Genomic DNA, 26,468 nt, shown 5'->3' on the forward strand with positions numbered 1-26,468 from the left:
GCACCCGCAAATGCCATTGCTGCTAGCATCAGCGAGCCGAGCAGGGATTTGGTCCTGGCCTGAGTCGAAGCAACCCCATTGCCGCCAGATCAGGGTTCAGAGATGAGACAGTCGATCTGCTGGTCAAGATCAACACATGAGGAGGGGGGTGGTGGGGCTGCACCTACAACCAAGGGGCGATACGGATCGCCATCAGAAAACGCAAGCTTTGGGGCTGGCACGGTGTGGAGGTGGACGTGGTCGAGAAGCAGCAGGGCGGAGAGAGCCGACACAGAAGAGGGGATGGCGACCGATGCCACTAACAATCTAGGAGCAGAAGAGAATGGAAATCCAAGCTGCCGAGGAGGAGTCGTCGGGACACCGATGAAGCGAAGGCCGAAGAGGACGCAACAACCGGAAAGCCGGTGTCGGGAGCGCACCGAGAAAGAACTTCGAAAAGCCATGGATGCTGGAGAACGCAGTTCCATGGCTGCCAGGACCGGAGCGATGCTGACAGAAATCCACCATGAGGCCTCAACGGCCCGCGAAAGAAGACCACGCGACCCCATGAATCGGACGATACCAGCACAGCTGCTCGGGGGAGGTGCCACCGAAGATGAGGGGGACTTTCAACAAGGCAAGGCAGAGTCTCAACTATCCCAGCTGTCACCATCCGTGGCACACCCATCACCAGCAGCACAAGAGGAAAGGTTGTGCAACTGAGGAGGGAAGAGGACAAGGGAGGATTAGGCCGAGGCCACGCCACCACGCCGGGCCGATCAAAAGACATTGTAGTCAGAGGACGGGATGAGAGGGAGCATCATGCCTCACAAGAATGGATATTGGTCTGGCGGGGGTGGTGGCGGGAGCCCGTGGCGCACTGGGTCGGAGCAGCCCCGCTGCCACCATCTCGGGGCGCCGCACGACTTCATAGGTGCCCCCCCCCGGCGGTAGCGATGTGAAGGAGGCAGAGAAGGAGGGGGCTATTGACGGCGACTAGGGTTTCTCGTATCGCCATAACAAATATTTGAATGATTGTATTCACAGATTCAGACTCCACCACGTGAATGCATTTTAGTTGTTTTCCCTATGCCGTGTGGCGACTCATGCTTGGACCACACCTTTGTGGGAATCGTCTCTTCCTTTGAAGATCAAGATCTTCGTGTGGCAGCTTATCACGTGGAATGGGCGTGATGGGTTATATCTTCTTTGTGAAGATGGTTCACTTGCGGGAGAATTCCCGTGCGTGACGTGAAGGCTCATATAAATCATCATGGGAGGGTTAAACAAAATTTATGGAAAGGGCAAATGTAAAGTTTATTCTGTAGAAAAGTTTTCGTAAATTTAGTATTTTTGCCTCAAATATAAGAGACCCTCTGCAAGATATAGGATGCCCCTCAAACTTCGGGGGTGGGGGGGGGGGGGTGGGCAATATGTAAATATTTAAGGTACAATAGCGTGATAGTGGATTATTTGGAGTTGATGGAGCTCAAGATGCCAAGTTTTGAATCTTGATCCAGTAAAAAGTAAATTAATTTTCAGTTTTGAAATTATGTACAATTGTAGGTTTAAATGTGTAGTTGAGAGACCTGGACTCCTCTCCCCCTCCTCCCGCGTAGCCCCCGCAAGGCGACCGAGTGGCAACCCTAAATCCCACCGACCTCCCCCTCCTCCCTCGCCGCCGCACGAGGGCGTTCGCCCGGCCATCACCGATGACGGCACGGCCTCGTGGTCCTCCTGGTCGGGCAGTGCTGGCAGGGACCGGCAGCTCGATTCGGAGCGTGGAGCTCTACCGAGCGACACGAAGGTGTGGCGGGCAGAGGCGAAGCTCCGATTCCACTGCTTCCCCACGGCGAGCGGCTAGGTGTTGGGGCGTGCCTACTCTCCAAGATAGGCGGCGGCGAGAGCAAATATTTTGTCTGATGGCGTGACCGGATCTGGGGCTAGGCGACGCGGGCCGAGGGCGGCACGAGCTGCAGCACCGCAACAGTGGCAGGTCGGTGGGCGGGCTAGCCGGTCTCCAGGTACTCCTGCGCCTGGGCGGAGGCGGGCAGTGCGGACGGGCTCTCCGATGAGCTTTCTTGGTGGTTGGCGGCGGTCCTTGGGGTTTTCCTTGCCGGCGGACGGGTGTGTGTTGGTGGCCTCGCGTGGATCTGTGTCGGCTGTCGAGGTGGGGCGGCATAGGGGTTTTCGATGGGGAGGTAGGCTGGAGGGATGGGAAGCGCCCACGAGGTCGGACTACCCACCACCGACACGGGGTGTGCCGGTCGTGGATGCGTCCCGTCCCCCTTCTCCCCCTTTCTCCGTACATGTGTGGGCTGATGCATCTCCGGCGTTGGTCGAGGCAGGACTTATGCTTCGGTTTGGCGGTCGGGTGCGTCCTTTGGTCCAAAGCCGGTCACTTTGGCTGGTCTTGGGGGTGTTTGGATGAAGGGCGGTGGCCCTGGAGGTGGGAGACGCGACGTTCGTGGGCGGAGCATGCATCTTGGGTGCGGGTGCGCAACCATGGCCACGCGGATGGTTTGGCTGCGGGTGGTTGACGGAGCGAGGGTGCGTCGGAGAGGTGTGAACGCCAAGGTACATCACTTGCTCATGGGCCGACGATCTATCCTTCATGAAGGCTCCATCATGGTGTTCCCACTCCTTTGTGATGCTCCGGATGAAAACTTGGGGGCTGTTTAGTTTTACACCTAGGAATGCCATATTTTGCCACACAATGTTGCCACACTTGCCTAAGGTTGGTTCTTTAAAAAGAGAGCAACAAGTTGGCAAGCCTAAGGGAATCTTGCCATATTTTTGGAGTGTATGTTATGTGGGACCCTGGAGTGGCTTGTAAAAGGTGTGGCTTGAACCAAACACCCATCTAAGTTGGTCAAGCTTAGATGTGACAACCTTTGACAAACTTAGTCACAAACCAAACAACCCCTTGATCTTCGAGATCGGACGGTGGCGGCTACTCATGGCCATATGCCCTTCTCGAAGTACCGTCTTGGAGTCCTTGTTCCGTCGATATCCGCCTCTCCTCTCCTCGGGGGATTGCTCGTGATGGAGGTCCCCATTGTTTCCAAGCGATTTTTGTTGTTTGGTAGTTGTTGTGGTGGTGTGGCGATGCTAGATATTTTTGTATCTTGCCTTGGGTGTGTGCGGTGTTGATGTCTGTTTGTATCAGTGTACTTGTATGGTTAGTGCTTTATGTATAAAGGAGGACGAATTTTTTTAGGTATTGTGTAGTTGAGCAGTTGCCTTTCTAAAGTTTGAGCATATAACTTGGCATTTGGTGATCAGTAATTTGGTCAACAGAAATAAAGCGACGGATAGACACCAAAACTGTTCCATCTAAAATTGCAGAGTTCTTCCACTGTTTGTATCCACAACTGTGCAAATTTCTAGCAATTCGAGAACCCCATGATCTTATTGGCGCTGCTCGATGACTTCCCGGAGCGCGTGTCTCGAAGCTGCCGTGTCCCTCCCGGCGACGAACGGGTGCGCGACGAGCTCGGCGACAGAGGCCCGCTTCCGGTGGTCCTTCTGCAGGCAGGCGGACACGAAGCTCCGGAGCTCCGGCGACGCCGCGCCGTCGGCAATCGCCGGCAGCTCGCCGAAGCAGATGGCGCACATGAGCGCCGCCCAGGTCGGCATCTGCCCGGCCGGGAGCAGCGGGTAGCGCCCCATGAGAAGCTCCAGGACGGTCACGCCCAGCCCCCACACGTCGGCGGCGTAGGGGTCGACGCGGCCCTCCTCGCCGTCGTGCAGCCGCTCCGTGTCGAACCGCTCGGGGCTCATGTACGCGGCGGTGCCCTCGTAGGCCGCGCGGTACTTGCCGGCCCGGGAGACGACCTCGGCGATGCCGAAGTCGCCGATTTTGACCTGGCCGGCCCTGTTGACCAGGAGGTTTGCCGGCTTGATGTCGCGGTGGACGACGCGGCGTGCGCGGAGGTATGCCAGGCCGGAGAGCGCCTGCGCCGCCACCTCCGCCAGCGCCGCCTCCGGGAAGCCTCCCTGGCCGCCGCGCACGAGCGAGTCGAGCGAGCCGCCGTCCATCAGCTCGAGGAGTAAGGCAGAGTCGCCGGACGCCGTCGGGAGGACGGAGTGGCAACGGACGATGTGCGGCGAGTCGACGCGCCGCACAACATCCACCTCCTCATCGGCGCCGGGATGGCCGCGGTGGATGATCTTGAGCGCGTACAGCGCCGACGTGCGGCGGTGCGAGACCTTGTGGACGATTCCACCGTTCCCGCGGCCAAGGACAGAGAGCCTCTCAAAGTCGCTCTGGCGGAACTCGCCGTCCGGCCGAGCCGCCGACGTGGACGGCGTCGCCGCGGTGACCGGCGCCGGGGCCGGGCACCGGAAGGCCCACGCGGGGGCGTCGAGCGTGAGGTGCAGCTGCGGCAGCCGTCTTTCTCTGGCCGCCGCCATTAAACTGATCTTCCTCTTAAAGATGGAATTTTCAGGCTGATTGAATCGAGCCTCCGAATTCAGATTGTTCTTTCGAGAGAATGTTGGATCGGGAATTTGCCTTTCGATTCAGGTTTGCTTTATACAGCGGTGTGGCGGCTGAGATCGTGACGAGCAACGGCCGTCCTTTTTAAATCTTTCCTTGGAAAGCAATGTGAAGATGTAATTCTTAATTAGCTTACTGGATATGCATGGAATTAGTATTTTAGGAGTTTGGTGGATATACTCAAGCAGGTTGGAGACCTACATGTTGAAATTGACAGCATCTCAAGAACCTGGAGAATAATGATTTCAAAGCAACAACACATGAGGATCCTTGGGTTTTTTCTTTTAATATTTTAGGTAGAGTTTACTAGTTTAGTATGGGACTCCTTTATAAATCTGACGCCAGTTTTTTTTTTACCATGGCAAATCGAACATGACAATTACTTTTTTCAAGGATGACAAGTTTAATTGGCAAGCATGATAAATCCGTCTCAGGTCATTTTTTAATCAAAAAATTGGCATTTTTGGAAACTAAAATTGTCATCGTTGCACCAATATAAATTATCATGAAAAATGTCAGATTTGCCATGCCGAAAAATCTGGCGTCAGTTTTTTTTACTGTTTTCGCAAAAACAAAAAAAAGTAGCCTGAGCTCCTGCTCATGATATTTGAGATTTCTTGTTTATACATGTTCTTCAATATTTCCATGTTGAGATTGGTTACTAGCTCCAGTTTCATAGAGTTTTTGGAAACTTGAGGGAATGTGTTCATATTTGTTGATTGCCTTTTGGTTTACACGAGCGCCAATCGAATCCTTGTCGAAAAGCTTTTGTTAATCTGTATGGGGTGTTGGCCTATTAATACGATTTTTTTTTCTCTTTTGGACAATAAGTAGTTTAAAGTTAACATGGCTTTATATCCCCAATTACCGTAAATGTAGTTCAACCAAGTAAAGCAAATGCGTTAATAAATATTAAAGGCGAGAACGGTGAAGAAACACATTGGTCTATATAAAGAAATCAAATTCGGGCCATTGGATGCAACTTGGACGGCCCAGATCAGAAGATGCCCCTTGATCGTTGTGGCCTGAAATTGCAGTGTCCATTTGACTGAAGAATGATCCCTTAGAAAACTAAATAATGAGGTGTTGTTCTGTCACCCGGGGACCACGGATGCCCCCTTATTGGTTCGATGAAGGGCTAACACATTCGCGATCCGCTCCTAACTCATGAGAACAAAACAATTTACGACACGGTGACTTTTTTACCCAGGTTCAGGCCACCCGAAGGTGTAAAATCCTACATCCTCCTGTTTGGGTTGATTATATGGTGGAGATGATTAGAATGGTGAGCTTGGGTCCTTCTCTCCATGGAATTCGAGGAGGAAGAAGAGGTGCTGCTCCTTGGCGGAGTAGATCTTGCCCTAGCCCTGTGGAGTCTTTGAGCGTGCAGAGTATGAACCGTTTTACCGTGGCTATAGATTCCTAGATGTAAGTCAAGTAATGGAGCAATCACCACACCTTGTATTCCATCCCTCAAGGGGTATATATACACTTACAGAGAGGTGAGGGAATCGTGGGTGAGAGGCTACAACGGACGTGAGCCGTGCATGCAGAGCATGCGATCGTGGAGGAGAGGGACTCGGGGCAGGCTGTTAGCCACGCCGTGAGGATCCGGAAGACGCGTTCCAACACCCCCCCGCAGTCCGAACGTGAGGTTCGCGAACGTTAAGACTGGAGCGGAACTCGTCGAAGACGGATGTTGGGATTCCTTTGGTGAAGATGTCGGCGAACTGAGAGCTCGTGGGAACGTGCTGGACACGAACTTCTCCCAGCGCCACGCGTTCACGGACGAAGTGTAAGTCGATCTCCACGTGCTTCGTCCGCTGGTGCTGCACCAGATTGCGAGACATGTACATGGCGCTGACGTTGTCGCAGTAGACGACGGTGGCGCGCACAGGAGGTTGATGAAGCTCGCCGAGGAGTTGACGAAGCCAGGCGGACTCAGCGACGGCGTTGGCCACAGCACGGTACTCGGCTTCGGCGCTTGAGCGGGACACCGTGTTCTGCCGCTTCGAGGACCAGGTGAGCAGGTTGGGGCCGAGGAAGACGCAATGCCCGGACGTGGATTTCCTGGTGTCCGGGCAGCCCGCCCAGTCGGCATCTGAGTAGGCGATGAGTTCAGAGGCGGCGGAGCGGTGGATCAGCAGACCGAGGTGGGTGGTGCCACGGAGGTAGCACAGGATGCGCTTGACGAGCTGAAAATGGGCGTCGCGGGGCGCATGCATGAACAAGCAGCATTGCTGGACGGCGTAGGAGAGGTCCGGCCGCGTGAGGGTGATGTACTGAAGAGCACCTGCCAGGCTGCGGTAGAGCGTCGGATCGTGGAAGAGGGGGCCGGAGTCGACGGAGAGCTTGGCGAGCGTGTCGACCGGCGTGCCGATGGGCTTGCAGTTGAGCATGCCCGCTCGATCGAGGATCTCAAGAGCGTACTGCTCCTGAGAGAGAAAGAGCCCAGCCGACGTGGTCGTGACGTTGATGCCGAGGAAGTGGTGCAAGACGCCGAGATCCGTCATGGAGAACTCCGTGTGAAGCAACGCGATGATGCGTTGGAGGAGGTCGTCGGAGCTCGCGGTGAGGATGATGTCGTCCACATACAGCAGCAGGTAGGCGAGGTGGTGTCCCCGCCCAGGATGAACAGCGAGGAGTCCGAGTGCGACGCCGTGAAGCCAAGAGCAAGCAGGTAGCCGGTGAAGCGCGAGAACCAGGCTCGCGGCGCCTGCTTGAGGCTGTAGAGGGAGCGGTTGAGGCGGCACACGCGCGAAGGGTTGGCGGCGTCGAGGAAGCCGGAGGGCTGCTGGCTGTAGACGGTCTCGCCGAGGTGGCCATGAAGAAAGGCGTTCTTCACGTCCAACTGATGGATGGGCCACGACCGGCCGGCGGCGAGGCTCAACACGGTCCGGACCGTGGCCGGCTTGACGACGGGGCTGAAGGTTTCCCCGTAGTCGACGCCAGCCTGTTGCGTGAAGCCGCGAAGAACCCACCACGCTTTGTAGCGAGCAAGCGTGTCGTCGGTGTTGAACTTATGCCGGAAGATCCATTTTCCTGTAACCACATTAGCACCTCCAGGACGGGACACCAAACACCACGTATCATTCTGCATTAGTGCATCATACTCCTCGCGCATGGCGTTGGACCAGTTGGGGTCTTTGAGGGCCACGCGATAGGAGGAGGGAATGGGGCTGATGGTGGATGCAGTGGTGTGGAGAGAGACGGGCTGTTTGGGTAGGGCGAACCCTGACTTGGCCCTGGTGCGCATTGCGTGGGTGTTGGATGGTGGAGCTACCGGAACAGCGCGGGAAGGGAGCGACGTGGGCGTAGGCGCTGGCGGGCCAGCAGGTGGGGGGGGAGGTGCGCGCGGGGGGCGACGTGCGCGCGGGGCTGCATGGGGGTGTAGCAGCGGGACCCGTGGAGGATGGTGGACTGGGTGGTGGCGTGGGGATCGGTGTGGCGGGCCCGGCACGGGGGCTGGGTGGAAGCGGTCGGCACGGCGTGGAGACGCGCGGAGCGGGCGGGCTGGTTGCCGTGGACCGAGCGACAGCGGATCCGAGCTGCGCGGATCCCGGAGGGGATGCAGACGAGGTAGGTAGGGCGCGACGTTCGGGGAGGATACTGGCCCCGGGATTTCCGGCGGCTAAGGGAGTGCGCGCAGGTGGTGTGGCAGGGAAATAGGGGAAAACAGTTTCGTCGAACGTAACGTGGCGGGAGATGATGACGCGCCGTGTGGACAGGTCGAGGCAGCGATAGCCCTTATGTTCGAGAGCGTATCCGAGGAAGACACACCGAATGGCACGGGGGGCAAGTTTGTGAGGGCTGGTGGCGTATGTGTTTGGGAAACAGAGGCACCCGAAGACTCGAAGATGGTCGTAGGTGGGATGGCGGCCGAGCAGGCGAAAGAAAGGTGTTTGGCGCTGGATAGCGGACGAGGGACGACGATTGAGGACATGGGTGGCAGCATGGAGAGCTTCAACCCAGAATTCGGGGGGAAGGCGAGCGTGTAGGAGGAGGACCCGAAGGATGTCGTTGGTCGTACGAAGAAGGCGTTCGGCCTTACCGTTCTGTGGGGATGTGTCTGGGCAAGAGAGCCGGAAGGAGGCGCCATGGGAGGAGAAGAGGGAGCGTAAGGCCGTGGTGAGGAACTCACCCCCGTTGTCACATTGCATGCACTGGATGGTGACGTGAAATTGTGTTTGTACGTAGGCGAAGAAACGGGTGAGAACGGCGGAGGTGTCGGATTTGTGCCGTAGGGGAAATGTCCACGAGTAGTGGGAGAAATCGTCGAGGAGCACAAGGTAATATTGAAAACCGGAAAAACTACACACGGGGGAGGTCCACAAATCACAATGAACTAATTGAAACGATGCAGTGGTGACAGAATGAGAAGAAGAAAAGGGCAGCCGTGGCTGCTTGCCTAATTGACACGAGCTACAAACACGAGGGTTGGACGGGCCATTATTACATGAAGGTAAGAAATCTTTAGCTAAAATGGAAATGGAGGTAGTGCTGGGGTGGCCAAGGCGAAGGTGCCACAAGTTGCTGACGACGGAGAGAGCATGTTGGACGCGGGAGTTGCCGAAGAATGGGTACAAGTCGCCATGGCTATTGGACCGCATCATGACGCGCCCCGTCGCTAGGTCCTTCACAGCGAAACCATAGGGGTCAAACTCAATTGTACAGAAGTTGTCAATGGTAAAACGGCGAACAGAAACGAGGTTGCGGATGATGGATGGTGTGACGAGGACGTCATTGAGGGTGAAGGAGGATAGTTTGGCGCGGCCGACAGCGGTGATGGGGAGGCGAGACCCATCCCCAACGGTGATGCCCTGGGAGTGATGCACCAAGGGGGAAGAATAAGAGGTGAGGGTGGACGTCTTACCAGCGACGTGGGAGGAGGCGCCGGTGTCGAGGATCCAGTCGGGGGCGCCGCCGGCATGCTGCTGCTGCTACATCGACAAGTTGTGGAGCGCGGCGTTGAGCTGGTGGTACTGCTCCCAGGAGGGGCCACTCGCGGCAGGCGGCGCGGCGACGGGGTACGCCTGGTGCGGTGGAGGTGGACGAGGCCCGAGGACGCCGGCGGCGTTGGACGAGGACCACGGCGCGCGGAGGTGGTGCGACTGGGGAGGGAATGGAGTGTCCCACGGGGCGAAGTAGCCGAGCCATGGGCGGGCAGGCTGAGCGCCAGCGGGGGCAGGAGCGCCACGGCCGCCCGCGTAGGAGGCACCAGAAGAGGAGCCGGAGGAGCCGCGGCCACGCCCGCGGCCATGCCCACAACCGCGGGGTGGTCTGTCGCCGGGGGTGGGGGAGGCCGGTGCCGTGCCCTTGTCGTTGGCGGGGGTGCCGGTGTCGGGGGAGCGGCCGATGGTGAGCGCGGTCAGGGAGCCCATGCCCTGCCCATCCAGGCAGGCCCGCTCGTTGGCAGAGAGCTCCTCCATAAGGAGACGGGAGCGGGCCTGAATGAAGGACGGGAAGGGGTCCTGCATCGGAAGAAGGGTAGCCATGACCTGGAAACGGCGACCGAGGCCACGAATGAGTTGGAGGGTGAGGGTGTGGTCGGAGATGGGGGCACCGACGTCACCGAGCGCGTCGGCGAGCGCCTTTAGGCACCGGCTGTACTCGGCGATGGAGAGGTCACCCTGCATCATGTTGCGGAACTCGGCCTCGAGGATGATGGCGCGCCCCGGTTGGTTGTCGCGGAAGAGCAGATGGAGTTGGACCCAGACGTCGCGGGCGGAGCTCTCGAGGGACATCACGACGTCCTGGAGGTCTTCGGCGATCACCTCGTACATCCATAGGACGATGGTGATGTCGTCGTTGCGCCACACAGCGGTTTGTTGGAGCGGGGCCGCAGCGATGTCGAGGTGGTGCTGGACGTTGTGGCGGCAACAGATGAAGTAGACCAGTTGGCGCCACTTGGAGTAGTTGCGGGTCTCCAGCTCGAGCTTACAGGAAAAATGGTGGGAGATGGAGGCAGGGAGGTTGTTGGCGGTGGAGGGGCCGGCATCGGGTGGGGCGGCGCCCGGGGAGCCGAGGGTGAGTTGCGGGACTAGCTCGCTGCCGGTGGTGCGCAGGGCCACCGCGGGGGGACGAAGGAGGGCGGCGCTAGGGGCGGCGGCCGGCCCGATGGTTGAGGAAGAGGGCTCAGCAAGGGACTCCTTGCCCCGATCGGTGGTGGAGGGAGCGCGAGCGGGGATGGGGGCTGGAGGGGTGGCGAGACTAGCCGAGCGAGGAGCAGCAGGAGGGGTGTGAAAATCGGCCGAGCGAGTGCGGCGCAGAAGGTGATTCATGGCGGAAGCGTAGGATCGAAGAAGCTGATACCAAGTCAAGTAATGGAGCAATCACCACACCTTGTATTCCATCCCTCAAGGGGTATATATACAGTTACAGAAAGGTGAGGGAATCGTGGGTGAGAGGCTACAACGGACGTGAGCCGTGCATGCAGAGCATGCGGTCGTGGAGGAGAAGGACTCGGGGCAGGCTGTTAGCCACGCCGTGAGGATCCGGAAGACGCATTCCAACAATGTAATCCACACTGTAAAAGACACAATGCGCTCAGACGTGCTAATGTTTGCTAATATTAGAAATTACTATTCCCTACATGCTTTTCGTCCTACCTTTATATGACAAGGATCCAGCGCCCTGCCGCATTTTGCTTCCGTATGAATGGTTTGTTCTCCCGCGTCATACTACAAAAATCATGTGCACTGTCGTTTTCTATCATATACTTTCTCCGTTCCAAAATAAGTATAGTTGATGTAGTATAAAATTTATACTAACTTATTATAAATTTTGCGACACTTATTTTGGAACGGAGGGGTATATCTGAAACACTTCAACATATTAAAGATAAATGTTCTCCTTTGTACATAATTATGTTTTGCCAATATTCCAATGCAACAATAATTCAAATTTAAATACTACAATCCGAACGTTAAATTTTGCAATAAAATAGTTCAAATTTGATTTCAACTTATTAAGACATTTTTGTATGGCTCAAATAGACACAAATGATCAACCAGATTTTTCTGAAACTGCTCATGACTAGCTCGATGGAGAATCTATTGTGGCATCTGGATAAATTGCTCGAACGTCATCGAAATCCGCTCTAAAAGTTTGATAGGATCACCCATTTTCTCAAATTTCATACCATGGCGAACTCCGTCATTCTCATCCCCCCCAATCATGTGATGCATGATTATGCAGTCTGTCATCGCCTCCCACAACGTCTCTGAATATCATATTTTTGCAAGTCCTGAAACGACTCTAAAACAGGTTTGGAGCACTTCACATGCCCTCTTGACACCCTTTCTCGTCTTTGCGCAAAGTGAGATCTTTTCTCACCCCGTGGATCACAAGTGGTCTTGATGAAGTCGCCCACATAGGATAAATACCATCACAAAGATAATAACCCGTTCTACTCATGGTCATTGATGGTATAGTTGCATGAATGAGCTTGTCCGCACAAAGCCTTGCAAACAATAGAGACCGCCGCAGCACGTTGATGTTATTGTGTGACCCGATCATACCAAAGAAAGAGGGCCGAATCCAGAGGTCTTGTCATGCATCTGATTCAAGAATGATGGTGGGCTTCTTGCAATGGCCCTGATATTGTCCTTGTAGATCACATGGAAAATTCTTTAATTGCGAGTGCATGCAATCGAGTGATCCGAACATACTTAGCCACCCTCTTACTTCTGACAATGAGTCATGTGGTGTCTTCAGTAGTTGATTTTGTCAAGTACTCCGCTCCAAACACCTTGACCACCGTAATAGCAAACCTGACCACGGCTTCGAGACATGTGGTTTCAGAGATCTATAGGTACTCGCCCCACGAATCTAAGGTCATGCCATAGGCAAGCCTCCTCAATGTAGTTGTGCATCTCTGGAAACCAGGATATCAAATGTTATCAATGTCATCATTCTTTAAGATGAAGTAGTCATCATAAGCCCATCAATCATTATAGAGACGATCAAACATAGTTCACCTCATTGGAAATTGATGGCGAAAAATGGACTCGAATAGCGCATCGGGGACAAAGTAGCCATCCACCAGCCCCCGTGCCCTCTTCCGATTCAGCACTTGGTGCCCCTTCATTGATCCCTCAAAAATGAGATCATGCTCGTCTGGACGTTCGACATCTTCGAGAACCTCATGCATTATCGTCATTTCATCCTCATATTCGTACTAGTCTAATGAGGAAAATTCCATGACCTCGACGTAGAAGTATTCCGTGATCGAATCCATCATGTTTGCTTGAAAGCAAACAACAAAATGTCAATAAATTTGGCAATGAAATTTGGTCGAACACTTCCTGGGCGTGGTGTCCGCCGTGGATGCCAATGTGCAAAGGTGAAGGGTACCTAGGCGGCAGCCGGACCAGGGGTGGTATGGAGGCGTCGACGAGTAGGCTGGCCCCCACGTGGTGTGGTGGAGGTCAGGTAAGGCATGGGAGAGAGTGGGTAGTACATCAGGAGGAATAACAAAGTGATAAAAGTTGGGCGTCAATAGGATTTTCTGTGGGCTAAGGGTGTTGCCGTCCGACGTGGCAGCTCTCCGGATGTCCACAAACCTTTTTCACGTCTGCTTTTAGTTCACGCAAATTTGAACGCGTGAACCGGTCCGCGGATGTTTTCTTAACAAGGTTGGAGGGCACAAAATGTCGGGACAATACAATCAAACGTTTAAGGATGGTTTGAAGCACGGTATTAGAGAGGCTCTTAGGTATTTCTTCAAGAAACAACTTTGATAAAACGATTATCCGCTAGCTCCACCAACATAATATCTTGGGTGTGTGACCCACTATAGATTAATTAACCGACAAAAATCTGATTCGATATCAACTTAACACGGTGGGGTTTAGGAGGACCGCCGTCGCTAGTGAACACTGGCATTCTAGATCTGAGGTGACATGGACATTTTAGTTATATACTTATATGTTTGGTAAACAGAGCGTAGCATAAAAATATATAGATTTACGCTGGAGATACTCTTTTTCTTTCCATGGAAATCCAGGAGATATTTGCTATAGAAGATACCTACATACTAGACTGCTTGAGCGAGAGAGGGAATAAATAAGAAAAAACAGATAAGACTGAGCCAGAGAGGCCAGTTTTGGTGGACCGTTGAATCAGCAGATCCTATCCACTTCAGCAGTCAGCACAATCTACACACTTAATTTCTGAACCACCGTTGCTCACTTAATTTAGCAAACGCTGCACACCATTTTGGCCCCGATATTTAGTTGGGTCCGAGTCAGGTCATGGTGTTGTTTTCATCTTGTTTGGTTTAATAATCATGTATGATTGTCGCACGTTTACCATTTGAAATTACAAAGTTTACTAGTGTATTTTTTTGTATTACGGCGCTGTTAATGCATTGCATCTTACATTATATCGTATGTGTTCAATATGGACCTAGATACAAAGATTGCAGTATCTTACTGTTTTTCTTCGGCGATGATTTTATCATATTGTTTTGTATCTAGAAGATCTATGATTTAATGTATTTTATAAGAGAGAAAGTACTGTCTTTGTTTGGGTGCTAAGAGCTATATATCCAAATTCAGATGTGGTAAGTCTCTCTTTTTCTTATTAAATAAAGTGTCATACTAGAATTTTTTCCATGTGTCATGATTAAGATACAATACAAGGTTCCCGCAAAAAAAGATACAGTACAAGATGAAGCACATGAGCTAGTCTGTACTTTGTAGTACTACTACCATTGCACCCTTTGTCAGCAGCAGCAATAACATAAAATGAACATGGAGGATGGTGGAGAGCGGGGAGCGTAGGGCCGATACCAGAGCACATACAAACATGGATCCATACACCACCCCCTCCCAAGAATTGGTGTTCAACATGGATAATGCATAATTCATGGTCGCGACTTGTCCTTCTGTTGTCGGCGGTTCACTTCAGCAATGGGTGCATGGACAACTCCAGTGCACTTCAGCAATTGTTGCCCTTTTATGTGGGCTTGTTATAACCGTTTTCGCCCTGGTTTTCGTTAATTAACCAGGCAACTCCAGTTTACCCTTTTTAATGAATTGGGCCATAAGAGCATCGACAGTCGCAACTTGCAAATCCGGCCCCTCAAACACCCGCGGCGGGCACTTACCGGGCACGCCTCAAAAGTAGACTACTACATCCGGACATCTCATATTGATTCCTCACATCCATACACATGCATGCAACATATAAACCTGCGTACTATATGTAGAAACTATCTACTCTTCGTTGGAGATATCGACGATCTCCGTACCCTCCGGCGGATAGATGTGTGGCAGGTGCAGCTCCGCCCCCTCCGCGCCTCTACCGCAGCCCCCTCCGACGCCTTTGGCTGCACCGATGCAGCTTCCTTCACCACTATGTCCGCCTCAAGCTCATCGTGGACGACATTGGCCTTCGTCTGTCTCTGTCGGATGAGCCGACAGTTGGCCTCCACCTCAGCCTCATCCCGGATGGAATCCAAGATGGCTTGCTGCTCCGCCATCGCCTCGGTTGGGCGACGGCGAACTCAGTTTCCGCCTCTGTCATGTTCAAGCCCGGAGCATGGATCTCCGGGTCGTCCTCCTCCTCTGGCTCGTCCCCCTTTCATGGTCTCCGGCACCTCCTCCTCCTCCTCCTCCTTCTTCGTTTCCAACGAGTCCGGAGGGAGACCCACAGCAATGCGGGCAGCATGCCGAGCTTGGATCTCTGCCTCGATCTGCATCCGGCGCTCCGACGTGAGCTGAGCGTAGGTGGTGATCCTACGGAAGACCATACTGAGGCCACAGAGCGGGGGAGAGGAGGTGGATGGGCTCTGGTGGCGGCGGAGGAAGGGATGAGGTGGATATGCTAGGGCTGGGGGACGCTAACCGTCTTAAATAGCCGGCTATGGCCTCGGGTGGTGAGCCAGAGCAGGGCCACGCGGCGTTCACACCACGGTGATGGTCGAGGTGCCTGTCGGACCTTTGGGTCTCCGGACGAGTCCACATGGGCCATGCTGTCAGGCGAACATGGTGGGTGTGCCCGGGCGCGCTCGGGCTCCCCTATATCAGCCCCATATTTGGGCTGGATATGAGAGGTGCCGGTCAGCCCGAGCGTTTGAGGCCTGTTTGAGCGGTCCGGCTAGTGCAATTTTTGGTAACCGGGCGGCCTGTCCGGCTATTTGAAATGAGTATGAGGGGTCCGGCTGTAGATGCTCTAAGGGACCGCGTTTCAAAAACAAACATTAGAAGCACCCATAGCTCAGCAAAAGTATTCACGTGAGAATTTTGAAGGATTTGAACAATACATTATCGAGGAACCCTTGCAAGCCTTCCCTTGAAGTTCCCACATCAGTTCCAGAAATAAAAAGGAAAGAGAATTGTTGTTACAATCATCAAGGCTAAAATGCATCGTGCACAGCAGTATCTCAACGTGCATTGTATTGGTTATTATTGCTGGCGTCAACTCTGTGCATAATCCGGTGCATCATCCAAAAAAGACGCCACGAAAGGAAAGAAAGAAAGAACCAATGCTACACTTAATATATCTCATAGCTATGGATGACATCATGTTGATAGCAAATGAAAGCATGAAAGCGGCACACACTATAGGGTATTCAATGCTCACTCTCCACGGATCCAAAGTGGATGGCGAACATCTCCTTGAATTCATAGTCGACAAAATCCAGTGTGTGCCACACCCACGACTTATCGCTCTCAGTGTGCTCCTGCATCTTCTTTGTGGCCACAGCAACACATCAAATATCAAGATGTAAGAAAAACCCAGCTATCTAATCTGCAAACTGAAACCACATGCACATCACCGCAACACCTAAATGTTGTGATAGTTTGAATTTTCATTTTTAGCAGGAATGGTAGATTTGAATGCTTAATGTATTTCTTAAGCAGGAGGATAACAAACACTCTTTATTCGTCCAACACGGACTGAACCCAGGCCAGCTGGGAGTGCACAATACACACCATATCCTTGAGCTAAAGCTTGATTCTTGGTAGAACTGTATCCCGCATGTTTATATGATTATATACACAAGCAAGCAAGCAGGCCTTCCACTCTGAACAACTTGGTAAAAAGTTGTTGTTACTATCATCAAGGCCAGAATGCATTGTGCACACAGCAGTATCTCAACGTGCATTGTATTGGTTATTGCTGGCGTCAACTCAGTGCATAATCCGGTGCATCATCCAAAAAAGACGCCACGAAAAGAAAGAAAGAAAGAAAGTAAGAACCAATGCTACACTTAGTATCGCAGTATACTATATATGACGGTTGGTTGTACGTTAACTGAATATGCACTCTCTGAGTCTCTGTCAGAGAAGTTAACTGTCGGTGTCATTACGTAGTAGCTTACGTGAAATCGATCTGTTAACGTCTAATCCCCTGGGGACTTGCAGCGACGGCTTTGTCGCTCGCGGTCGACATTACTTCATCGTCTTTCCGATCGACGGCGACGGCGACATTGTTGATAGAACCTAGCCAGGAGTAGTGAGTACACAGTGCAGTTACTTACTTAGTACTGAGTAGAAGTTACTAGTTAGTAGAAGTACTTGCACGCACACTGTCGCCATTGATCCATGCGTAACAAGCGTAATTAACCTGGGTTTTGCCTCACCAGTTAACATGTGATTTGGATACATATGTTTGGTGCATGCATGGTTGGGTCTTTGTCGCAAGCTTAATACCTGAAATTTCATGCATGCATGGGAAGCAATGGAGAAACTGCGCGCATTAGCCTTGGATCGACCGTATGCTTACCAGTATAGATTACTTCGACAATTAATCAGCAAGTGAGATAGTAGAGCGCAAGAAAGATCTCAGCAGGTACAACAAAATTATCATACTAGCATATATGAGCTCGCAAGTTACTTAGCAGTGAAGCGTCACCTATGTTTTATCTCCCTAGCTATAGTACTAGAGAAGCTTGTCAAAACCTAGGCCGGTTATGTCATGAAACCGACATGTCAACAAGATGTACCATAGAGTACGTACGTACGTAATTGCAGCTAAGAGGCTAATTTAGAGCAACCTAGCTATCAGCTGCAAAACGATGCACACAATGTAGGGATGGAGAGGCTCTTATATGATTTGTCTGAGGGTTGGTTAGTTTACTTGTGGACGGTGGTATCTTTCCTAGATTCCTAGGATTATTGCAATCTCAGCTAACGATCCTTCTCGGAACATTCTTGGGCTCAAGGTTCGGGAAATGCTCCATGGGATCTTAATTAATCTATATCTCTGTTAAAAATATATCCATTTTCTTGGAGTTAATGTGACACAGAATCGACGGGTGTAATTCTTCAAACCCTGTGACGTTAGGCCAACTGGTGCACGTTAGGTCTACCATGGTTTATTCAGGGGAGGTATATATGAATTGATGCCAAGATATATAGGTGGTGGAGCTAGAGGCTACGACTTTGAAGAACTTTGATGTAACTTTTTGTTTTATCAAGGGTCTATGTTGTTCATGTTTGTTGTATTTTTTGATCTGATGTGCATTATCAATGTCATCAACTGTTGAAATCAATTTGTTTGTCAAAATAAATATGTTATTTTAATAAAATATCGATCCAAAATTTTAAACTCGTGTCTTATCCAAAATTGAATATAACGAGTCTATGACTTGAATAATCAAGGGTTTATCATGCAGTGATCCCCTAGCTTGTAAAATTTTACTTATAGAGTGTCTACTGCTTTGTCGGTCAACATTTTACATCAATATTGTGAAGTTTAGAATCATAAAATTAACAACAACAGAATAGTTTATCAATAACACATAAAAAAGACAACACCAAATAGGCATATGTTTCCCTCCTCGGGGGCGACTTGGGGCGGTGACACAAACCCTAGTGCCACGACCCCTTATTTGGACAACCGCCAATAGGTGTCACTACAATGGCAAGCCTTTCTCCTGGAAGGGGATGGGCAGTTATGTGGCGCCGTGCCATGGAGGAAAGCACTAGATAATGGAGGCACCGCACATACGGCACTGCAGGAGTGCTCACTCAAACAACAATGTTAACTAGAAATGCCGGACCTGACGGCTCGTTGATGGAGGATGATGAACTCAAATATGGTGGTGCATTGACTTGCCGACAAGTTTAGCATCATGTAGTGCTTGGTGGCGGGGCTTCGGCTCTGCGGTGCTTTGTCTTGTTGGTGTCAGGCTCGAGCGTCCAATACCAACCTTGTGCTACTATGGTGGTACTAGAGTTGAACTTTGTGGTGTGCATGATCGATGCAACGACGAGGTTGGGCACTAGTTTGAGGCCTCATGAGATATGTTTCTTCATGTGGTGCGGGTGGTTAATTACGTCTTGTAGTGTTACATCTCTACATTGGTGGCAATGGCTATTGGTTAACGGTGGGGCTCGATCATTTGTGCATATTCGAGAAGAGTGGATCGAAACTGGCGACGTTACGCCCAAGGATGCCATTGTACGTCATCCGAGGAGTAGTTTCTGGTGCCACCTCTATGTCCTCTTTTGTGTGGTCCATGCTTCAGGTGAAACCCTTGGCCAATGTCTTATTGGGTTGGACGATGGTGATGCCTATGACATTGTTTCCCGTTGTCCATCTTGAAGGCATAGTTTTGGAGCACGATCTCGATGCCGAGTTATGTGGTATGCAAATGTTCATCATCGTGGATGGTTGATGGCGACGACATTTGTGTTGTGATAATCCGGATAAGACATATGGTGTCTAGTTTGGAAAATAAATTCCTAATATATAAATGGGCATGGCTATACGTAAGTCGCCTAAAAATTCGGATTGGGTCAGTAATTTGGAGAATCAATTTGAGTCCTTCGATGACAAACAAGCGGCAATGCTCGCATCTTCTTCCTCGAGCCGGCCCTCTTCCTCATGGAAACATACCTCCTGCCTGCTACCCCCCCCCCCTCCCCCGGTGGTCGGCGCACTCCCACAACAGATCTCGCATGGGCCTCCCTTGAACCTGTTCCCACCGCCGGTCTTACCGTCGCCCCGACCATCCCTCTATGTCCGGCGACCAGCCAAAAAACCTTCGGTGAACCCGCACCCGTCATCCTAAGATAGATAGTGGGGTGTTACTGGTTCTCCGGTGAACTTGCACCCATCCGTCACCCTAAGATAGATATTGAGTACGTAGTTGCGTATAACTTTGCCTTTGATGGCGTTGGTCTGACTCAGAAATGAGCAACTAATGGGCAACAAATCCATTTCATATGTCCAGACCCAATGGGATGAGACCCGTCAAAGATGAGAGTATCGTCCGGCCACTATCTATCTGCGCAAATGCCTAGCTTAGGTATTTACGATTCGAGAATGTGACACTTCAACATTTACACGCGCGTGCTTATCGGCATCGATCGCTGCTCGATCACCTGGCATAGCGCCCGTCTGGACGCCGCTACGTCCCTCCCGGTGACGAACGGGTGCACCAGCAGCTCCGCCACGGACGCACGCTTCCGGTGGTCCTTCTGCAGGCAAGCGGCCACGAAACCCCGGAGCTCCGGCGACGCCGTGCTGTCAAGAAGTGTCGGCAGCTCGCCGAAGCAGATGGCGCACATGAGCGCCGCCCAGCTTGGCTTCTGGCCGGCCGGGAGCAGCGGGTACCGACCGACAAGGAGCTCCAAGACGGTCACCCCCAGCCCCCACACGTCCGCGGCGTAGGGGTCGACGCGGTCCTGCTCGTCGCCGTCGCCATGCAACGACCGCTCCGTGTCAAAGCGCTCGGGGCTCATGTACGCGGCGGTGCCCTCGTAGGCCGCGCGGTATTTTCCGGCGCGGGAGACGACCTCGGCTATGCCGAAGTCGGCGATCTTGACATGTCCGGCACTGTTGACCAGAAGGTTCGCCGGCTTGATGTCCCGGTGCACGACGCGGCGTGCACGGAGGTATGCTAGGCCAGACAACGCCTGGGCAGCCACCTCCGCCAGCGCCTCCTCCGGGAAGCCTCCATGGCCGCCGCGGACGAGCGAGTCGAGCGAGCCGCCATCCATTAGCTCGAGGAGTAAGGCGGAGTCGCCGGACGCCGTCGGGAGGACGGAGTGGCACCGGACGATGTGCGGCGAGTCGACGCGGCGAACGACGTCCACCTCCTCATCGGCGCCGGGGTGGCCACGGTGAATGATCTTGAGCGCGTATAGCGCCGACGTGCGGCGGTGCGAGACCTTGTGGACGATTCCACCGTTCCCGCGCCCAAGGACGGAGAGCCTGTCGAAGTCGATCAGGCGGAACTCGCCGTCCGGCCGAGGCGCCGACGTGGACAGCGTGGCCACGGTGACCGACGCCGGGGCGGGGCACCGGAAGGCCCACGTGGGGGCGTCGAGCGTGAGGTGAAGATGCGGTAGTCGTCTTTCTCTTGCAGCCGCCATGATATTGATCACCGTGTGTGTGTGTTTTGGAAGAACTGTATTGGCAATATGATGATAAAATTGATGGTATTGAGTAGTGGATGATGTTTTTTTGTGAAGGTGAGGTTAGCTTGCTTTATACTCGGATGTGGCGGCGCAATTGCCCCTACCTTAAATTTGGCTGACTGTGCTGAGATTTTGATGTGTAACTTCTGATTCTTTTTAAATCTTTCATTTGAAAACGATGTCAAAGTCTGCTTAACTGTCTTGTGAAGAATGTATGTTCATGATTGTTTGTTACACTCAAAATTCTCATAGCGAGCGGATCGAGACCCGTCATCGGTAGGCTTGCACAGAAACGGAGTGAATCCACCTGTGTTATATATATCCTTTATAAGCCGGTGCATCGGATAAGTTGATCAATTGTAAATCACCGATGTATGTTCCAGAGAAAACCCTAGGATCTGGTTTTTCAGATCGGACAATGGCGGCATTGTCGTGTCGTTCCTCTCTAGGGAGCATCGTTTGTGGAGTAGGGCTAAAAGACAGAGGCAGGAGGTGGAGCGTCTTCGTCTTGCACGGAGCTTCGGTGGTGATGTCAGGTCATGCATGGCCGACAGGTGCTACGCTTTGTCGTGCCTGTTCGGCAGGTGCTACGCACGATAGATCTTACAGAGTCTTCGCATCTGGATGGATGAGCGCAGGAAGGTCGATCCACTCGTGCTACTCCAGGAGAAACCCTAGGAACTGGTTTTCTAGATCGGACGATGGCGACATTGGTATGAAAATAAAAGTAACCCCTTTTTTCCCATTCCCACTCTATTGCATGGGGGAAGTGGTGTCATTCCTCTCTAGGGAGCATCATTTGTGGAGAAGCGCCGGAGGACAGAGGCAGGAGGTGGAGCGTCTTCGTCCTGTACGGAGCTTCGGTGGTGATGTCAGTGTTGGAAATATGCCCTAGAGGCAATAATAAATTAGTTATTATTATATTTCTTTGTTCATGATAATCGTTTATTATCCATGTTATAATTGTATTGATTGGAAACACAATACTTGTGTGGATACATAGACAAAACACTGTCCCTAGTAAGCCTCTAGTTGACTAGCTCGTTGATCAAAGATGGTCAAGGTTTCCTGGCCATAGGCAAGTGTTGTCACTTGATAACGGGATCACATCATTAGGAGAATCATGTGATGGACTAGACCCAAACTAATAGACGTAGCATGTTGATCGTGTCATTTTGTTGCTACTGTTTTCTGCGTGTCAAGTATTTGTTCCTATGACCATGAGATCATATAACTCACTGACACCGGAGGAATGCTTTGTGTGTATCAAACGTCGCAACGTAACTGGGTGACTATAAAGATGCTCTACAGGTATCTCCGAAGGTGTTAGTTGAGTTAGTATGGATCGAGACTGGGATTTGTCACTCCGTGTGACGGAGAGGTATCTCGGGGCCCACTCGGTAATACAACATCACACACAAGCCTTGCAAGCAATGTGACTTAGTGTAAGTTACGAGATCTTTACGGAACGAGTAAAGAGACTTGCCGGTAAACGAGATTGAAATAGGTATACGGATACTGACGATCGAATCTCGGGCAAGTAACATACCGAAGGACAAAGGGAATGACATACGGGATTATATGAATCCTTGGCACTGAGGTTCAAACGATAAAGATCTTCGTAAAATATGTAGGATCCAATATGGGAATCCAGGTCCCGCTATTGGATATTGACCGAGGAGTCTCTCGGGTCATGTCTACATAGTTCTCGAACCCGCAGGGTCTGCACACTTAAGGTTCGACGTTGTTTTATGCGTATTTGAGTTATATGGTTGGTTACCGAATGTTGTTCGGAGTCCCGGATGAGATCACGGACGTCACGAGGGTTTCCGGAATGGTCCGGAAACGAAGATTGATATATAGGATGACCTCATTTGGTTACCGGAAGGTTTTCGTGCATTACCGGAAAAGTTTCAGGCTCATCGGTAGTGTACCGGGAGTGCCGGGAGGGGTGCCGGGGACCATAGGGAGTGGTGTCACGCCCCAAGGGGTCTCATGGGCTATGGGAAGAGATAAACCAGCCCCTAGTGGGCTGGAATAAGTTCCCACTAAGGCCCATAAGGTTTGAGAAGGAAAAAACACAAGGTGGAAAGAGTTTCCAAGTGGGAAGGTGGAATCCTACTCCAAGTAGGATTGGAGTAGGACTCCTCCACCTCCAATTTCGGCCAAACCTTTAGGTTTTGAGGCTGCCTCCTCCCCTCCCTCCCACCTATATATACGGAGGTTTTAGGGCTGATTTGAGACAACTTTTGCCACGGCAGCCCGACCACATACCTCCACAGTTTTACCTCTAGATCGCGTTTCTACGGAGCTCGGGCGGAGCCCTGCTGAGACAAGATCATCACCAACCTCCGGAGCGCCGTCACGCTGCCGGAGAACTCTTCTACCTCTCCGTCTCTCTTGCTGGATCAAGAAGGCCGAGATCATCGTCGAGCTGTACGTGTGCTGAACGCGGAGGTGCCGTCCGTTCGGCACTAGATCGTGGGACTGATCGCGGGACGGTTCGCGGGACGGATCGAGGGACGTGAGGACGTTCCACTACATCAACCGCGTTCACTAACGCTTCTGCTGTACGGTCTACAAGGGTACGTAGATCACACATCCCCTCTCGTAGATGGACATCACCATGATAGGTCTTCGTGCGCGTAGGAAAATTTTCGTTTCCCATGCGACGTTCCCCAACAGTGACATCATGAGCTAGGTTCATGCGTAGATGTCTTCTCGAGTAGAACACAAATTTTTTTTGTGGGCGGTGATGTGCGTTTTTCTGCCCTCCTTAGTCTTTTCTTGATTCCGCGGTATTGTTGGATTGAAGCGGCTTGGACCGACATTACTCGTACGCTTACGAGAGACTGGTTTCATCATTACGAGTAACCCCGTTGCTCAAAGATGACTGGCAAGTGTCGGTTTCTCCAACTTTAGTTGAATCGGATTTGACCGAGGAGGTCCTTGGATGAGGTTAAATAGCAACTCATATATCTCCGTTGTGGTGTTTCCGTAAGTAAGATGCGATCCTACTAGATACCCATGGTCACCACGTAAAACATGCAACAACAAAATTAGAGCACGTCTAACTTGTTTTTGCAGGGTATGCTTGTGATGTGATATGGCCAATGATGTGATGTGATATATTGGATGTATGAGATGATCATGTTGTAATAGAAATATCGACTTGCACGTCGATGGTACGGCAACCGGCAGGAGCCATAGGGTTGTATTTATACTAACGTGTGTGCTTGCAGATGCGTTTACTTTTTTTGCTAGGATGTAGCTTTAGTAGTAATAGCATGAGTAGCACGACAACCCCGATGGCAACACGTTGATGGAGATCATGGTGTGGCGCCGGTGACAAGAAGATCGTGCCGGTGCTTTGGCGATGGAGATCAAGAAGCACGTGATGATGGCCATATCATGTCAGTTATGAATTGCATGTGATGTTAATCCTTTTATGCACCTTATTTTGCTTAGAACGACGGTAGCATTATGAGGTGATCTCTCACTAAAAATTTCAAGACGAAATTGTGTTCTCCCCGACTGTGCACCGTTGCTACAGTTCGTCGTTTCGAGACACCACGTGATGATCGGGTGTGATAGACTCAACTTTCACATACAACGGGTGCAAAACAGTTGCGCACGCGGAACACTCGGGTTAAGCTTGACGAGCCTAGCATGTGCAGACATGGCCTTGGAACACATGAGACCGAAAGGTCGAGCATGAATCGTATAGTTGATATGATTAGCATAGAGATGCTTACCACTGAAACTATTCTCGACTCACGTGATGATCGGACTTGAGATAGTGGATTTGGATCATGTACCACTCAAATGACTAGAGAGATGTACTTTTTGAGTGGGAGTTCTTAAGTAATATGATTAATTGAACTAATTGTTATGAACATAGTCTAATGGTCTTTGCGAATTACGATGTAGCTTGCGCTATAGCTCTACTGTTTTTATATGTTCCTAGAGAAAATTTAGTTGAAAATTGATAGTAGCAAACTTTGCAGACTGAGTTTGTAAAACCGAGGATTGTCCTCGTTGCTACGCAGAAGGCTTATGTCCTTAATGCACCACTCGGTGTGCTGCACCTCGAGCGTCATCTGTGGATGCTATGAACATCCGACATACACGTTTCTGATGACTACACAATAGTTCAGTGCAAAATACTTATTGGCTTAGAAGCAAGGCGCCGAAAACGTTGTAAAACGTCACGGAACATAAGTGATGTTCTAAAGAGATGAAATTGTGATTTCATGCTTGTGCCCTTGTTAAGAGGTACGAGACCTCCAACAAGATTCTTTGTCCACAAAGTAAAGGAGAAAAGCTCAATCGTTGAGCGTGTGCTCAGATTGTCTAAGTACGACAATCACTTGAATCAAGTGGGAGTTAATCTCCCAGATGAGATAGTGATGGTTCTCCAAAGTCACTGCCACCAAGCTGTGAGAGCTTCGTGATGAACTATAACATATCAAGGATAGATACAATGATCCTTGAGCGATTCGCGATGTTTGACACTCCGAAAGTAGAAATCAAGAAGGAGCGTCAATAGTTGATGGTTTGTAAAACCACTAAGTTTCAAGAAAGGCAAGGGCTAGAAGGGATACTTCGTGAAATGGCAAAACAGTTGCTGCACTAATGAAGAGACCCAAGATTAAACCCAAACCCGAGACTAAGTGCTTCTGTAATGAGGGGAACAGTCACTGAGGCGGAGCAACTCTAGATACTTGGTAGATAAGAAGGCTGGCGAAAGTTGAAAGAAGTGTATTTGATATACATGATGTTGATGTGTACTTTACTAGTACTCCAAGTAGCACGAGGGTATTGGATACCGGTTCGGTTGCTAAGTGATTAGTAACGCGAAATGAAAGCTGCGGCATAAACGGAGACTAGCTAAAGGCGAGGTGACGATACGTGTTGGAAGTGTTTCCAAGGTTGATATGATCAAACGTCGCACGCTCCCTCTACCATCGGGATTGGTGTCAAACCTAAATAATTGTTATTGGTGCTTGCGTTAAGCATGAACATGATTGGATCGTGTTTATTGCAATACGATTATTCATTTAAAGAGAATAATGGTTACTCTATTTTCTTGAATAATCACCTTCAATGAATCTCGATCGTAGTGTTACACATGTTCATGATATTGGTGCCAAAAGACACGAGGTAATGACGATAGTACCACTTACTTGTGGCACTGCCGCTTGAGTCATGTTGGTGTAAATTGCATGAAGAGGCTCCATGTTGATGGATCTTTGTACTCACTTGTTTTTCGAATCACTATTGACATGCAAATCATACCACATGAGCAAGGCCTTGTTTTCATTGAGATGAAACAAGATAGTAACTTGTTGGAAGTGATACATTCTGATGTATGCAGTCCAATGGGTGCTGAGGCACGCAGTGGATATCATTATGTTCTTACTTCACTGACGATTTGAGTAGATACAGGAGTATTTACTTAATGAATCACAAGTCTGAAATATTGAAAAGTTCAATTCTGTTTCGGAGTGAAGTTCGTCGTAACAAGAGGATAAACTGTCTACGATATGATCATAGAAATGAATATCTGAGTTACGAGTTTTGGTACGCAGTTAAGACAATGTGGAAAT

The 26,468-nt window shown here is 51.1% G+C and overlaps 2 protein-coding genes across 2 annotated transcripts; both read right to left on the reverse strand.

Annotated features, from left to right (window-relative positions):
- Positions 1-3,292: 3,292 nt before the first annotated feature.
- LOC123450198 (mitogen-activated protein kinase kinase 9-like) lies at positions 3,293-4,395 on the reverse strand. Its single transcript, XM_045127570.1, has one exon. The coding sequence runs from the start codon at positions 4,393-4,395 to the stop codon at positions 3,391-3,393; it is 1,005 nt and encodes a 334-aa protein (XP_044983505.1). The 3' UTR covers positions 3,293-3,390.
- Positions 4,396-19,661: 15,266 nt separating this feature from the next.
- LOC123450199 (mitogen-activated protein kinase kinase 9-like) lies at positions 19,662-20,814 on the reverse strand. The gene has a single exon (XM_045127571.1). The coding sequence runs from the start codon at positions 20,812-20,814 to the stop codon at positions 19,780-19,782; it is 1,035 nt and encodes a 344-aa protein (XP_044983506.1). The 3' UTR covers positions 19,662-19,779.
- Between the last annotated feature and the right edge of the window lie 5,654 nt (positions 20,815-26,468).

The sequence above is a fragment of the Hordeum vulgare genome, chromosome 4H (assembly GCF_904849725.1).
Source record: "Hordeum vulgare subsp. vulgare chromosome 4H, MorexV3_pseudomolecules_assembly, whole genome shotgun sequence".
NCBI lineage: Eukaryota > Viridiplantae > Streptophyta > Magnoliopsida > Poales > Poaceae > Hordeum > Hordeum vulgare.

Coding starts and splice junctions, on each gene's coding strand:
- LOC123450198 (XM_045127570.1), bottom strand. CDS start 4,395: ATGGCGGCGGCCAGAGAAAGACGGCTGCCGCAGCTGCACCTCACGCTC.
- LOC123450199 (XM_045127571.1), bottom strand. CDS start 20,814: ATGGCGGCTGCAAGAGAAAGACGACTACCGCATCTTCACCTCACGCTC.